Here is a 16832-nt window from a genome sequence, read left to right as displayed (position 1 = left end):
AATTGAAGACTTAAAAATACTACTTTGATATTGTATGAATCAATTCTGTTTCCATCCAATTTTACAACATTAGTTGGTGTACATTCATTAAATTTGATTATTTTTTGATATGAATTCTAATAATAAAGACCTTTTATTTAAGTTGCTAATTAAGTATTTTACTTTGAAATAAAAAAGCTAAAATTAGATGTGTAAAACAAAATACTTGTAAAAGTAAGCCAATCAAAAGATACAATTAGTATAGTTTTATTAAAAAATATGCTTACTAGTTATAGGATCTCAAATCAAAAAATCTTATTTTAATCTGATAAGTGTTTACTTTTCTAATAATTATTATGTTTTTATCTTGAGATTTATTTTCATATATGAACAATATTCTTATATCCTTTCTTTTTTTCAATTAGAACACGAAATTTTTTAAATAGGAGCTTACTTACATTTGAAAACCTTCAATATTTTAATAAACAAATAATAATTAAAAAAAATAAACAAATTAAAATTATCTATAAAAAAAATGGGCTGCGCAAGTGGTAAACCTTAACAATTGCAACTTAAAAATAGAAAAGAAATTAATACTTCAAATGAAGAAAAACCAAAGAGTTCACCCTAGAGTAGAAGTTAATCCACTGTAGACGAATGCGATCATGAAGACATTTCAGTGAATCGTATTTCAATTTTAGAATAATCTTGTGTAGGAATGAAGATATTCCTTTAGAATGAATGCAATTAAATAATGAACCAAATAAAATCATAAGAACCAGATATCAAAGCAAATTCAAAATTAGAAGATAAAGTAGAAATATTGAAACTTTTGATAAATCTTGCTGATGAAATACAAGAGAGGTCATACTAACTCTTCGATAAAGAGTTAAAGGATGAACCTAAAGTAGAAGAATATTTAATAAGCTTGATTTGGGCTTGTAAAAAATTTAGATTTAAATATACAGAAGGTTTTCTAAATAAAGTAGAGCCTTTATTTCAAGCTGAAGAGCTTAACCTCAAAAAGGTTAATGTTCATTTAAAAAAGCTCATTTCAAACTTAAATTGAATTATTAAAGCCTCCTGTAAAGTGCAATTATAATTTTAATAAGAATTCTTTTTCTATTCTATAAAGAAACCCACTAAAGTCGTTTCATAATTCAATTTAGCTTTCTATTTGATGATGTAAAAAAGAGTTTTGTTTTGGATTTCTCAATCTAGATAAAGTAAGGAAATTAATTGACTAAATTATAATTAGAAAAAGAAAAATCTGTTGATTACACAAAAATAAAAACACTTTTAAATCTTTTGAAGAATTAAAAATATACTCCAAGTTATTTTCTTTTGAAAATCGGATTTATTAATTGTCAAAAGAAAAAATATTAAACAAATCATTCACTTAATAACTAACAAACAAAAAAAACTAATTTAATAACCAAATAATCATCCAACTCATAATTAAAAATGATATAATTTAATAAAATGTATACAATAAATTAAAAATTATAATTTAAAAACTTAGAAACTGTATATATCTATAAATTCATATTTATTTTATTATTTTACTTCTTACTCTTACTATCAACTCTATTACTATTCTTTTTAGAACTATGTTTTGATTATATCTAGATGGATAAAATTAATTAATCTTATTTAGCAAATGCAGCCAATAAATCTACACAATTAATTATATTTTATCAGAATGAATGATACCAAATAAATGATATAATTTCAAAATGTTAAGCGTATTTAATTAATATTTTTGCTTTACAATCTTAAAAGCCACACAATCTACATATAAGTCATACTAATTAATGCATCACATATTAGGTTATGCTTATATTTCAAAGTTACCATCTTTAATTATTTAAATATAATTTATATTACAGTGAAAAAACTTTCTCTTGAATTTAAGTATTCTAAACAGATATTATATTCTACTTATTATTAATTCACCCAAATTTTCCAAATTTACTTATTTTACAGATTTATAAGCTAATTTCAAAAATTCTTCACACTTCTTGAATATTTTTTTAATTAATTAGATAGCTTTGTAAACGAATCATTATTTATTGAACTTTCTTTCATTCAATCATTTATTTATTTATTTTATTTTTGATAAAAAACACCATTTTTCTATTTTTTTATAATATAATTTTGCTTTCTTTAACTGCATTTTGTTTATCAAATACTTTTTATCATAAGATTGATTTTATATTTAATTCTTTTTATTTATGTTGTATGAAGGTTTAGCTTTCATTTTGCTATTAATATTGATTTGATTATTTATAAAAGAAATCTTAACCTTTTCTTTGTTTCTTGAAATTAACTTTAGGCAAATTTCCTTTTTTAGATTAGTAAGTTAAAATAAAATGAAGCTTAAATTTTTTAAGTTATTAATTGTTCTACTTTATTTAAATTTAAGTTCTTTAGGAGAAACAGTAGAATAAGAAAAATAAAATAATATACCAACATAATAACAATATTATTCATAAAATAATTTTGGTTCTATTGAAAAAAATAAATTGAGATTAGAAAATAAAATTGTGTAAAAATAAAATGAAAACAAATAAGATATTCAATGTTTAGTTGAAATTAACCAAGAACTGACTGAGGAAATAAAAAATAATATCGCCAATTAACTGTAAGAAAGTATAAAAGATGACCCAAATTCTAAACTTACCTTCTTTAATAATACATTTTAAGTTGAAACAGTAAATCAAATAATAATCAAAGACTTATTTATATATGACACTATAATACTTAACCCTATTACTATATAAACTGTGGAATCAGTTCTAATATAAAACATAACTATCTAAGCTCAAGGAGGATCAATCTACCTTCCATGTATAAATGAATGTTACCTTGGCTCTTTTTGGATAAAAGTGAGCAATTACAAATAAATAAAAATATAAGATATTAAAATTAATGTTTTATCTAGCGGCAATATAGTGCCTTAGATGAATTTATTTAATTTCTAATAAGGTGATATACTCTCCATTCAAAATGTTGAAGTCTTATATTACTCTTAAGTGTTTCTTAGTTGTTTAGCTGCTAATAATATTTAGATAAGCTAATTCGAAATACAAGATTTAGATATCTTAGGAGACTATCCATTTATTTCTATATACTATTCTAATAGTGTTAACCTAAACAATTTCCGAATTATTGATAATAGCTTATATAAGACATCTCTATTTAATATCTAAAATCCTAAAAGTCTCAATATGTATGACTTAACTATCCTCCAAAACATAGTTTATTGCATATCTAAACTAAAATGTTCTCTTTTTAATATCGATGTTGTGGATAATTTGCAAATATCTTCTGTAAATGCTTAACTTAACTATGCCCAGTAGGGATACGTTTTATTCTAATCTACTTAGAGCTAATAAATAATTTTGACTAGTTTTTATATTAGACAGAATATTTTTAGTGATTAATATAGAGGAGGAATATTCAAGGCCTCTTCAAAAGATTTCAGGGCTTAAGCTCTTTTTAATAATATCACTCTAATTGAAAGTGGTTCATCTGATAATTAAAATATACTAAAAATTAACCCTAAAAGAATCAGTTCTTACAAAGCTATTCAGTTAGATTTTCCTTCTGTGATAATATTAAGTTCTAAATTTATAAGTAATGCTTTTTTACATCAATTTTATTATTTTTTTATAAAAAATTATATTTTTGAGAGTAAATTTATTTTATTTTATTTTAAGTTTGTTCACTGATTTTTAAATATCTTTGAAAATTGAGAAATTTTTTAGTTTTAATGAGAATTTTTTGAATTATAAAAGACAATATTGGAGGAGCTTTAGAAGTTATGAATATCAATTCATTTAGGGCAGAAGAATCTACTTTTAGTTAGAATATAGCATATTATGGGGCTGCAATAACTGCTAGGACTAATACAAGAGAGTCCACTTTTGTAATAATAAAATCTAACTTTACATATAACTAAGGAATATGTGTAGCCTAAGGGAATGGAGGGGCTATTAATATGGATTACTTAACGAGTCTTAAAATTTAGTAATCAAACTTTTTTAATAATACAGCTTCAATAAATGGAGGAGTAGTATTCTTTTAGGAAATATAGTACATATTTATTGATAGCAGTAATTTTATCTCTAATTAAGCTCTTTAATCAGGTGGTGTTTTTTCTGGAAAAGTTATTTCTGACTAATTAGTTGTAATTCAAAGCACAATGTTTATGAATAAAGTACTTTAAAATGGAGGTATTTTCAGTATAGATCAAATTTAGATTTTAAGTTTTATGATGAGTGAGTTTAATGAAAATATGGCCTTATAAAGTGGAGGAATACTTGCTTCTCTAAAAATTTTGTAATAGCTGAACTTCTACTTATCTAAATTTAAGTAGAATTCTGCTGTTTTCTCTACAGGTGGTGTGATTTATACTTAATAATAAATAGAAGAAATAAACATAAATGGCTCATAATTTGTTTAGAATTATGCTAAAGTAGGAGGTGTTTTTGGATTTAACATTGCTTACGACGTTAGTAAATTTAATTAAAAATATTTTTTTTACCATAATTAAAACATAAATTTTATTTTCGAAAACAATCTTTTAAAAAAATATTTTTTTAAGTTTAACTTATTGTTTTCAAAGTAATCAATTATACATTTATTTTTGAATATTTAATTAAAATTTATTATACCATTTTTATTTTTACTTAATATTTTAATTTAAATCAATTCGATTCAACAGCTTACATTATTTAATTTGTCAACCAAATTACATATTAATTTATCTTTGAAAACTTTTTACCCGAATAACTTCAAAAGTTCAATTTATCCTTTATAAATAGCCTTGACCCATTTTTATAATTTATTAAAAGGCAAAACCAAATAAATTAAATTAAATTTTAAAAAATATAATTAGTTATTTAAGGAATAATTTAATCAGATCCAGTCACCTAAATTACTTAAAATTCTGCTGCTTTTGGAGGAGCATTTTTTTGTTAAATGATTATGAATTTATCAATAGATGATAAAAAATTATAGAACATCGATTAAATTATTACAGGTAACGAAGCTAGCCAATCTGGAAATACAATTTTTTAAGATATTTAAGATATAAAATTGGTGAGTGCTACTGAAATTGATCAAGAGTTTTAAAATAATAACTCATAAATTTTATAAATAGAAGAACTGTAAATATATTAAGAAAATATTTTTAAAACTTACAAAGTTAAAAATGTTAAATCAAATTCTTTTGTTAAATTAAATTTAATACTATCTGATGATAATAAAAATTAGATGATTTATTAACCAAAAAATATTCAAATTTATCCGAATCTTACTGAAATTCAAAGCACACAATATTCATAAAGCTATTTTGCATAATTATAAATAAACAACCAAACAAATATTCTTCCATCAGAAAAAATAGAAGATGTAACCAATCAAATTACTTCTTTGGAATAAACTCCAGATGGTTCTTTCGAGCTGATATACTAAATTAACTTTAGGCCTAACATTACACTAAATACAACTCTACAAATTTTTCCATAAATAGCTTCCGTTAAAAATATTTAAATTATATGGGAATTTAGGGAGTGTGTTGTAGGAGAAGTCTATATTTCACAAGGAGGTCTTCCTTTGTGTTTTTCTTGTCCAAACCACACATTCAGCTTTCAAAATCCTTATAGTGTTAAGTCTTGTCTACCTATTCCAACAAAAGGTAAATGAAATTAAAATTATCTCATTTTTGAATAGAAATATAATTTTTTAAAACTATAAATAAAATAAATTTTTAAAATTGATGATTTAAATCTATAAAATTTAAACATTATAATATAAATTATAATATTAATTCTTTATTTATTAAATACTTAAACTTTAAAATTTTACCAACAATTGAAATTGTTTAATTTTATGAAATAAAAAACTTCAAATAAAAAATTTAGATTATGATTTCAAACAAAAAAATTTAAGTAAATAAATATAATTTTATTAATTTATTGTTAAAGCATCAATCTACAATTTAAAATTATTTAACTTCACAAAATATTTATAGATATTAATTTCTGGATAGTTTATTCTAATTTTATCAAATTTTTTTATAATATTTAAAAATTAAGTATAATTTTATTAATTCTTTATTTAAAGCATCTAAATACAATTATTTAATTTGATAAAATACTTAATGAAATTTATTTCTGAATAGCATATTTTAATTTCGTATAATTTATAATCATTTTCTTTAACTTTTTATTCAAAGGTGTTAATGAATCTTATAGAAATGTGCTCATTTTGGAATAAGGATTTTGGAGAGAATCTGAAACTTCTTCAGATATTTTAGAGTGCTCTAACTCTAAAATGTCTTGCTTAGGAGGTCAGTTTTATGGTAATTAGATTTGTTAAAAAGGACACATTGGTCCTTTGTGTGAGCAATGCGATTTGGCTGGTAATTAATTAATTATATTTATTAATTTTTACAATTTTATTTAAATATATTTAGGGTAATATTGGAATTAGTCATATACTGAAAACCATAACTATTAATGTTCTTTATGCTCAGATATTTCATATAACACTGTTAAATTAGTGCTAACCTTTTTAGCTATAATGATCTTTTCAGCTATTGTTTGTAGAAGTGCTTATAAAAATACTCTTAATACGATTCTAGGTAATTATATGAGAAAAATAGGATTAGGTATTTTTGGGAATTCAATCATCAAACAAAATTTATTTGGAATTTATGCTAAGCTGTTTTTGAGTTTCTTATAGATTTCTTAGGTGATTGCATTATTTTAAGTGAGACCATACGGATTTTTTAGTATTGTCATGGATACCATGAGTTAGCCAGTGAATGAGTCTTTGATATCTTTTGACTGCTTTCTAAATTAAACATCTCAATCAAATATTCTTTTTTAGAAGGTAAAATTTTCTCTCTAAAAAATAATTTAAACTATTTATATTAATTAAGCTTTTAATTGTTGCACTTTTGCCATTCTGTTTTATCCTTATTATAGCAGTCGTCTTTGGCATTTTATTTATATTTGGAAAGATATCATCGCTATAGAGACGCTATTCTTTGTTTACAACAATATTTTATGCACTTATCAGTTTGCTTCAGTTCAACATTGTGTTGTTTTTGCTTGAAGCCCAAGCTTGTAGACAGATAGGCTCTAACTCATTTGCTTATTTGGATTTATCAATGAGTTGTGATAATTAGACATTAGTAGCATATAGGTACTTCCTCATGTATCCTCTTCTTGTTTTATGGATTTTAGTCATACCAGTTGGGCTTGTGACATTTTTATGGAAAAGAAAATCACAACTTTTTGTAAAAATAAAAATGCAATTTAAATTTCGCTTTTTATATACTGAATACAAAGAAAATTTTTTTTATTGGGAGTTCATTAGATTAGTCGTTCGCATTTTAATTGCCTTTCTATCGACTGAATTTTATGAAGAAAAAAGCATAAGTGGATTAACCTGCTTATTTGTACTGATCAGCTATGAAACAATATTGATAAAATTTTAACCTTTTTTGTCCAACTAAATTAATTACTTAGAGTCAGAAAGTATTTTTATTGCTATGTTTACTATTTTTCTCTCATTGATTTATGATAATCTAGCCTAAAGGCAAAATGATGTCAACCTATAAACTTATTTTTGGCAATAACCCAGTTATTTGATGGGATTCATAATTTTTCTCATACAGATAATAAATTTTTACTTTGTATTTAAGTACATTTATCTTTCTATATATGCTCTGATAGAGCATCATAGATATGTAAGAAAAATCGAAGACTCTTTAAGAAGGACATTCCCAAGATTTACGTTTATATTAAAAAAAAGAGTGAATACAATAAAGGTGTCTATGCATTGGAGTTTAGTGAAGAAACTTATCGTTTCTGGGTAAGTTTCGATGGTGATGATGAAAATAAAATAGCATTCTGATTCAGAAAGTTATAGCTTGAAATATGAGCCGGTCTTATTTGATCCTAAAGAAAATATTATTTCTCTAAGAGAAACTAGCAGTGATAATTGGAATAAGTCGACAAAGAATATGGGTCTCTCAACAGGTAAATTAAATTAAATTATATATGTACAAAAATAAGAAAGTCTAATTTTAAAATATTCAAAAATGTTATTGCTTTTATAATTTATAATCTCTCCCCACCTATCCCCCTACTCGTATAAAATTTTTTGGAATACTTTCATTTGAGAACTTCTAGTTAGATAGATATTTAGTATATCAGGTTACTAATAATTATATGACAAATCTTAAAAATTTCCTATAAATTATTTGAATAATTGTAAACCAATTTTTTGTAAAGTTTATCTGAGTTGGTACGAACACCTGATGTTATTTACTTAAATTTTGAAGCTAATTTTATAAATTAGATTACAATTAAAACACTATTCAAAATATTTATTCAACTAAATTTTTTTTGATAAAAAATACTTTGAGATGAAAGTAATCAAATTTTTTTAGTAAATTTGTAAACAAGTCAATCTAAAAATAAATATGTATGATTATTTTTATAATTATTCATAGTAAATTTAACAAAATCCTAAATAATTTCAGCATTTAAATTACATTTTTTTATTTAAGAACGTAAAAATTAACAAATATAAATAGACCAAGAATCCGAATTTATGTAAACTAAAAATGGAGTAAAACATGATAGTGACTCTATATTTGACTCAGATTGCAAACTTAAGCAGATAATGCTAAAAGTTGAAAAAAAAGAGTGATTAAGTTATAAAAATGGTGTCTTGTTAAAGAAATGGATATTTTTTAAATAAATAAAATATTTAAAAGAATTTATTGATTTTTCTCACTAACATTCATGCATGTCATTCATGTGTGCAAATTAATAAAGTATTTATTTATTTACATAGCATAATTAGTAATAAATTTATTCTTAGATGTATATTATCTAAACAGAACAACTAGATCTACATTAAATAATAATTATTTTAATTCTATATTAGTTTTTTATGATTAAGTATTTTTTTCTATTCATGCGTGCAAATTATCATATAAAATATTTATTTACATAGCACAATTAGTAATAAATTTATTCTTAGATATATTTTATCTAAATGAGACAGTGAGACCTACACTAAATAATAATTATCTTAATCCTATATTAGCTTTTTATAATTAAGTTTAGCTCTTTTTGCGGCTAATTTAATTAAAATTAGCAAATGCAAGCACATAATATAAACCTTTTATAGATTAATTTAATTACATTTTAAAATAAAATAATGCATTAATTTAAATATTGATGTAATATGACTCAAATCTGTTAAATTTTATAGCCCCTGTAAATAAATACACTGATTTGATAAAAAATTAAATCGCTAAAATTTGATAAAATTAAGGATATCATTTTTTTATATTCTTTTTTATTATTTAAATATTTTAGAATATCAATAAATTGCTATAGATTTATTTATTTATATTTTAAATGGCTTATTGGATCTAATTAATGAAAGTGTAACAAGTTTTAATTTCAAGCAAAGATGTTAAAAATGAGATAAATTTAATAATAGCTTTATGAGAATAAAATAGTAAAAGATTTTTGATTGAATTATAATTATAAGTGATATCTTAAATATCATATGCAAGTTGAATTAATTTCGTATTTTAAATACATGTTACTTAAGTAAAATTAGAAATTAAATAAAATTTTCTGTAACAAATATTATTCCAGTAAATATCTTTAATTTATTTGTTTCTTTTTCTTTTCTTTTTCTTTACTTTTTTCATTCAAATTATTAATACACAAGATTACTCTTCAAGTGAAAATTTTATAAATTAACTTCATCAAAATCAAGAAGAGTATCATGGAATTTACTGTTTAATTTCTCATAAATTTATTTACTTTTTCATTTTTTTTTTTTTTTACAATTCAAAAAATTTTTTTCTCTATATTAATCTATTTTCTATAATTAAGCACTCTCTAAATTTTTATCAACTTGCTATTTTTTAACTAAATTTTTATCTAATGGGGAGAGTAATAAGAAAAAAAATGAGAACTTTTATCCTTGTTGAAAAATCAGGCGAAAAGTTTTTGGATTAGATTCTTAGGCTGCAAATTTTCTCTAATTCAAATAAAAACAATATTAGTGAGTGGATGATAATGAATTATTCTATAGCTTTGATTAATAGAGTTATTAGTAGTGGTCTATGTGAAAAAGATGATTACTTTCTTGAATCTTGAATTATAGCTTATCAATAAAGTCAAAAATAATTGGAAATAAACCTTTTTATTTATTAATCGATCAAGATTTAGCTTTCAAATGTGTTGGAACTATTTAAATTTGTCCTATTTTAAATGCTTTTCTGATTTTCTTTACAGCAATAATTCAAAAAAAATGAAGTCTAAATTATCAATTGCAAGCAAAATCTGTCTCAATAATGCGCACTTCTACTTTTTATTGCTTAATTTATACCTGAAAATTAAAAAATAGTTATAATATGCAAAAAATAAATTAAATGTAAAGCCATTGTAATTTCTTAGAATAGATCAATTAATATCACTTTTTTAAAAATCACTTAAAACTTACTTCAAAAAACAAATATTGATAAAAAAGGCTTGCTTTCTTTAGAATAAACGCTGCTTGAGGTTTGAACTAGTGTCTTTACTTTTTTGGTTGTCTGATATTTTAGGAAGGTCTTTTAGAGTAAAGTGAAAATGGAATCTAGATAAAAAACACAAAAGAAAGATTTTTCTGATTAGTATTTTATTAATCAGGAAGAAAAGGAGTGGATAGATAGTCAAAATTAAAAAATGTTATATTAGTGAAGAAAAATTTGATTAAAGAACATTCACAGAGAAAGGAGAGCGGAGAAAATAAATTCACAAAATATTGTACAACGAAAAATAAGTTAAACCGAAATTAGAAAGTGGTAGAGTATTAAATGTAATCACTAATAAGTAGTAGCGTCATATTAACAAAACAAAAAAAAGTAGCAAGACCTTTCAATTCAATTAAAATAATAATAAAAGATAAATATTGAGGAATGATTAAATTACCCACTCACCCTAAAATAAAAAATTAAGAAAAGCTCAGAATATTTATTTTAACAAGAAAAGAATTTGTAAGTACTAACGAAGATTGTCAGATTTTACTTTGGATGATTAAAAAAGATAAAGGCCTAATAAAGGTGTAAAATGTGTGGGGGCGATTATTGTTTGTATATTTTATTTTATTTTATTAATTGATGATGTTAATATAATGCAACTAGAGGCAAGCTTGACTCTGCTTTACTTTATTTTTTCGCTTTGATACAGCTCTTTTTAATTTTACATGGTAAAACTAATATTCAATTTACTAGCACCTCTTTAAAAGAACTCTTAAATAGTTTGATGTAGGGCGGTACAACAACTCAATAATTTAACTAATGAAAAATATAAAAATTTGATATAGAAAAATAACTCTTGAAAAGCAGAAATTGGTGATAGTGAATGCAGAAATAAATTAAGCATTTCAAGTCTCAAAATAATTAATAATTTCCTTAAGTTACTAAATTGGTAATATTTTGTATATACTTAAATAATCAATATTTACTTTTGCAAGTAATATTATTATCGATCTCAACCTGACAAAATACAACCCCTTATAATTAATTATCACTTGTAAATTCTTTTGAACAAATAAATTAATTAATTAAATATTAAAGACCTATTGATTGATTTATTAATAGATAGTTAGAAAGACAGGTAGGTAGGTAGGGAGGGAGGTAGGTCCCTAGTGTTTGACTAAAAGTAATAAATTGAATTATCTAGACGAATTTTTTAAATCTAATTAAAGTCAATTAAATCTATATAAAAATCTTTTTTTGATAAGAAAATTAGTTATAATCTTTACAAAAAAAATATTTAATCAACAATAAAGTTAAATAAAAAAAATCAATAAATAGTAAATTACTCTGCTTTATACATCACATTTAATTGCTTCAATAAATTAATAATTAATTTATAAATAAAACAAATAAATTATTAAATTATCAAATACCACTTACTTTAAATTCAAATTATCTCTCATAACCTTACTAAATCACCAAACTAAATGGGAGGCTGCGCTTCTGCAAAATCTATCCAAAAAAAATATTCTATTTCCTCAAAGAGGACTTCTTCTTCCCTGGACAATGTTCCAGGCTTGATGAGATTGGAAATCGCCTGTATGGAATTTGAGCACTAATTAAAGGCTGAAATTGAAACATTATAAAAAGTCTTTGAAACAAATAAAAAAACTATCAATGACATTATTGAAAAAGGTCAATCTTCCGATAGCACCAAAATGCAAGGTTCTTCACTCAAATTGATTAATTCGATGAACCAAATTAAGATATATGAAATGCTGCTTGAGTGCTGTAGCGGAATAGAGGAAGAAACCCACAATCTTTTGAACAAGAATGTTACTGACTAAGTCAAAAGCTACATATGCAATATCATATGGAGTGCATCTAAGTTAAAAAATGTTACCTGCATCCAAGAGTTCAGGTAGCTTTTGGAACCTTACGTTAACTTATCCAAAACTGACCTCAGCTATTCCATCGATCCCGAATTAAGAGGATTATTTTCAAAGCTCTCAGAATCATGAATTAATGAATTCATGACAAACAAGCTGGCTGACTCTAACCCTTATTTATTAAGTATTTTTACTTGCAAATAATTTTTCTACTAACTGTAACTAAATAAACTTTATCAATCACACAGAATAAACAAAAACAAGCAAAAAATAAAAAAATTAAACAAAAAAACAAACAAGCAAACATACAAAAATAATAATAATCAGATTTGAACCTTTCATTTGATAAATTAAAAACACCTTTTCTAAGATCTTTTAAATTTGTCTGTTCTTCCTTCACTCACCTCAAATGATAAAATAATTAATTTTGGAGAAACATAAAAAAAAAAAGAGAAAAATTCTTTAAATCTTCTTAAATTTGAAAGATGCTTAATATTTATTTTATTTGGTGCTACTAATTTGCTTAGCTATCTTTCTTACATTATTAAATATTTTTAAGGCCATTAATTAATAATTGTTAATTACCAGTAATTAACTGGGACTCCTTTGCTCGAATGTGAAGCTGATTAAAATTTTGAGTGAGCTTCTCATATAATAGGCTAAATAAAGATAAATTTACTAATCTTACTTTTCTAGTCAGTGAATTAATTTCTAGTATTTCCATCCTTCTTCTTAAAAAAGTTTTAAAAATGCTTAATTAAAATAAAAATCAATAAAGTACGCAATCAAATTATAAAATAAACAAAAATATTTATCAAATTTCATGAATAATAAATTTCTAATTATCAATGATAACCATAAACACAAATAACAACAAAAGACCTTACCATAAAAAATAATAATTGTAATAAAGCATATGAATTTCTCATATTCATTATTAATAAGTGGCGTTAATAAATACAATTTATTGACTTAACTTATAATTTATTGAATGAGAACCCATATGCATCAATCTATCTCTCTCTCTCTACCTTTATTAAATCAAAGTGACAAAATAAACAAATTAAACTTCTTATCAATTTCTACTAACTCAATTAAATATTTCTAAATAATCTAGCTATTAATCTATCTATTTATCTTTCTATTTCTTATCTTTTTCTTTCTTCAGACACATAATATTTATTTAATGTAAGCTATATTTTATTATTAATCTAATTTTATATGCATCCGTTTGTAGTCATCTATCTATTGCTTATAGTAATTAACAACTAATCAATTTAATTAATCTTAATCATCCAAATTTACACTTATATATTTATTGGATTTAAATAGCTTTCCTTAATAAAAAGTATACTTAAATTACAAAAAAATCAATCTATCATCATTAATTCATTTTATATCTAAATTTAGTATTTCCCATATTTCAAATATCACTCACTAAATTAAATTTCATAGATTTTTGAGATTAATAGATTTATTTAAAAATTATTACAAATAACATTTCAGTCTTAGTGACCTGCCAAAAAATAAATAGATTAAAATGATAAATATCAATTGGAAGGAATAAAGATAATATTCTAATTTTACTTTTTTCGTTACTTTTGTAAAATTTTAATATATATTTTTTGACTTAAATGAGAAGTACTGATCAAAAAAATTAACTATTTAATGGCTGATAACATTAATGAACTTAAATTACTTAAATAATTTTAAGGTAATTAACTTTGAACAAAGTACTTTTTAGCATGTATTATTTTATAAAAATACGTTTACATATTTATAAATTTAAAGATATACTTTTTAAAATACGTTAAGATAGATAGATAGATATTTTTAAGTCTTTAGAAAGAAATAAGATGTGTGTTTTTTATTTATTGTAAAAGAAAAAAGTACATAAAGTTATTTTGAGTATACAAATAATCAATAATAGACTTGCTAGTGTTCTTCAATGAATGGAAAAATTTCTCCATTTTTTTCTAGTCCCATATAAAAGGCTTTGTAGGTTCCACCCATTTCTTCAGGAGCAACTAACCTAAAATACTCTTACTCGAATTGTTTCTGCTTTATTTGGTTGACTTGTCTACAGAGCATCTATAAAATTTTACATTTTATTTTAATATTAGATATTTTATAAGGATTTGTTGGAATACAAATTTTTAAGTTTTAAAAAACTGGAAATCTTCTTTGGGACATTTCCCACTCAAATTATCGAAATTCATTTAAAAAAATTCTTAATAGAAAAAATATTTGTGTATTTTTCTTTAATTTAATAAGATTGATTACTTCCAATCTAGTGTTTAGACCCATAGATTCTAAAAATAAGCCTTGTGGTATAGGATTAGGTGTGCTAATTCCAGGAACCTTTTTGGCAGCTTAAGACAAATGAGCAAAATTGACGTAGGCAGAAAGATCGATTTCTCCAGGATATTCTAAAATGTCCTCATTCTTAATAAATTTGTGTCTTCTAATACCTCTAATACTGTCTGAGAAGGCTTGGTTCTCACCATAGTCAATAGCTAGCATAGCTCCGTTTCTTTTTGAAATTAATTCAGCTAGAGAATTTGTGATAACAAGTGACTTTGGTTGGACTTCTATTTGATCTCCATGCTTAATGTTTTTTTTCTGTTCTTCTGTAAAAGAAACATTTGGTCTCAAAATTTTTTTTACGTTTTCATTAGGTCCGTCTGTAGTAATGTATTCAAAATTACGCCTTTTTATTTTATTTTATTTTATAATAAAATCCGTTGATTTTGTAAATGCTTCATAAAAATTAAATTTTATGTCTATATTGACACACAATTACATTTTAGATGGATCATGGCAGATATTTACTAATTTCTCACACCATCCGTAATTATTTTGATAAACAAAAACATTTGCTGGTAGGGCATCAAAGAATTCGTGAGCGAAAACAACAATAGGAGCTTTTTTTATAATAATTAAAATTGCATTTGATTACATTTACCTTTTTGGTTTAAGAAAATTGAAATAAATAGTGATTTGTGATTAAATGCTAAATCCACCACTATTTATTTATTATTTTGAGAAATAATTATATTTTTTATCTATTACTAAGTGTTTTTGCATGTTCTTTGTCTAGCTGCTAAAGAGCGTAGTCACCAAAATCCTCAAAAAGCATATTTTCATACATTTTAAACCACCTCAGACACACGAACCTATCATGGTCTTCGCATCTAAATTCCTCCACTTGACTCCTCTTTGCCTTGTCCACATTGTAAGTCATGTATATTCCCCTGTTTTGAAGTTCCTTAACTACTTTTTCTTATTGAAGCTTTCTCATGAATGGAGAGAATTCTACGAAATTTATTTCAATACCATCCAACAAATCAAATTAAGCTAGTACTCTGATAATATCACTCATAAGAGTACCTCTTCCTGGTCCAAATTCCAACAAAGAAAACCTCTTTTTACTTCTGTCTCTCTTTTAACTTTGTAAGTCAATTGCTTTTATCTATTACAGGAAATTTATAGCCCATATACCTAATATCTACAATATTTAATAGATTTTTGAATGTCATATTTTACAAAAACAAAATTATTTTTTATGTGCAATTTATTTAAAATCATATTTTGTTATAAATTTTAATAATTATTTAAGATTTGTTTCTTGCGTTTCTGATATCATTTTGATAAATAAAATAGATATGAAGAGATTAAACTAAAAATTAAATTAATAAATAATTTAATAAAACAATTAATTACTTCACCAAACATTTACGATATTTCTACTGAAGTTATAAAATCTCCTTTAGCAGTAATCACATCATTCTTCATATAATATCCTGTTTTTCATATATTTTTTCATGTTAAATTTCTATTTTTTTGAGCTATCAAAATACTTTTCTACCATGTTTTTCATCTAATAGAGAAATATTCCAATATTCGTTCATACTAATTGGTCCTTTTTCCTTTGTTTATTTTTTATAACAAGTTTAAGTTTTTTAAAGCACTAAGCTAATTGCATTCTTACTAAAATTATGTCTTTTATTTTATTAACAAGAGGAAGCTCCCTTCCTTAAATATCTTTTTGGCATTAAAAAAATATCAATCAATCTTTAGCGTAAATAAATAAGTAAAATAAAGGATAAAATTTTAAAGCAATTGCTAAAAATTCATACCAGCTAAATCCATCCTATTTGCATAAGGAACTGTTTGCCCGTTAGGCATTTTGCCACTCATACTGTTACTAAAAAATTGCTTTTAAGTTCGCAACAAGCTAAAATTTCTATGCTTAAAGAGCTTCATTATTTCTAATAGATCTAAATTAACTATTCCAAAAGAAAATTCTTATTTATTTAACTATTTAAAAAATGATATGTGGAAAATTGTAATAAATTATTAAATAATGTAAATTTTTAATAACACTTTTT

The 16832-nt window shown here is 23.4% G+C and overlaps 5 protein-coding genes across 5 annotated transcripts; 4 read left to right on the top strand and 1 right to left on the bottom strand. All coding sequences in view use genetic code 6, as the record gives it.

The window, feature by feature from the left end:
* Positions 1-514: 514 nt before the first annotated feature.
* On the top strand, positions 515-1048 carry TTHERM_00721510 (hypothetical protein; the record flags this gene model as incomplete). Its single annotated transcript, XM_001031883.2, has 1 exon — positions 515-1048. One exon carries the CDS (start codon positions 515-517, stop codon positions 1046-1048), a length of 534 nt encoding a protein of 177 aa, XP_001031883.2.
* Positions 1049-2351: 1303 nt separating this feature from the next.
* On the top strand, positions 2352-8712 carry TTHERM_00721500 (transmembrane protein, putative; the record flags this gene model as incomplete). Its single annotated transcript, XM_001031882.2, has 7 exons — positions 2352-3618; positions 3780-4499; positions 4883-5683; positions 6224-6409; positions 6464-6882; positions 6932-8036; positions 8597-8712. The coding sequence occupies 7 exons, from the start codon at positions 2352-2354 to the stop codon at positions 8710-8712; spliced, it is 4614 nt and encodes a 1537-aa protein (XP_001031882.2).
* A 1283-nt stretch (positions 8713-9995) lies between these two features.
* On the top strand, positions 9996-10187 carry TTHERM_00721490 (hypothetical protein; the record flags this gene model as incomplete). The annotated part of the gene is made up of 1 exon (XM_001031881.1): positions 9996-10187. One exon carries the CDS (start codon positions 9996-9998, stop codon positions 10185-10187), a length of 192 nt encoding a protein of 63 aa, XP_001031881.1.
* A 1852-nt stretch (positions 10188-12039) lies between these two features.
* Positions 12040-12573, top strand: TTHERM_00721480 (hypothetical protein; the record flags this gene model as incomplete). The annotated part of the gene is made up of 1 exon (XM_001031880.1): positions 12040-12573. One exon carries the CDS (start codon positions 12040-12042, stop codon positions 12571-12573), a length of 534 nt encoding a protein of 177 aa, XP_001031880.1.
* A 1585-nt stretch (positions 12574-14158) lies between these two features.
* Positions 14159-16767, bottom strand: TTHERM_000721479 (S-adenosyl-L-methionine-dependent methyltransferase, putative). Its single transcript, XM_012799099.1, has 8 exons — positions 16581-16767; positions 16433-16485; positions 16310-16370; positions 16165-16244; positions 15514-15949; positions 15245-15365; positions 14725-15151; positions 14159-14532 (listed from the first exon to the last, which is right to left on the bottom strand). Exons 1-8 carry the CDS (start codon positions 16705-16707, stop codon positions 14362-14364), a joined length of 1476 nt encoding a protein of 491 aa, XP_012654553.1. The 5' UTR covers positions 16708-16767; the 3' UTR covers positions 14159-14361.
* Positions 16768-16832: the final 65 nt, after the last annotated feature.

Source organism: Tetrahymena thermophila (assembly GCF_000189635.1).
Source record: "Tetrahymena thermophila SB210 genomic scaffold scf_8254515, whole genome shotgun sequence".
Classification (NCBI taxonomy): Eukaryota; Ciliophora; class Oligohymenophorea; order Hymenostomatida; family Tetrahymenidae; genus Tetrahymena; species Tetrahymena thermophila.
The sequence above is the reverse complement of the archived record's forward strand: the minus strand, read 5'-3'. Positions and strand labels throughout refer to the sequence as shown.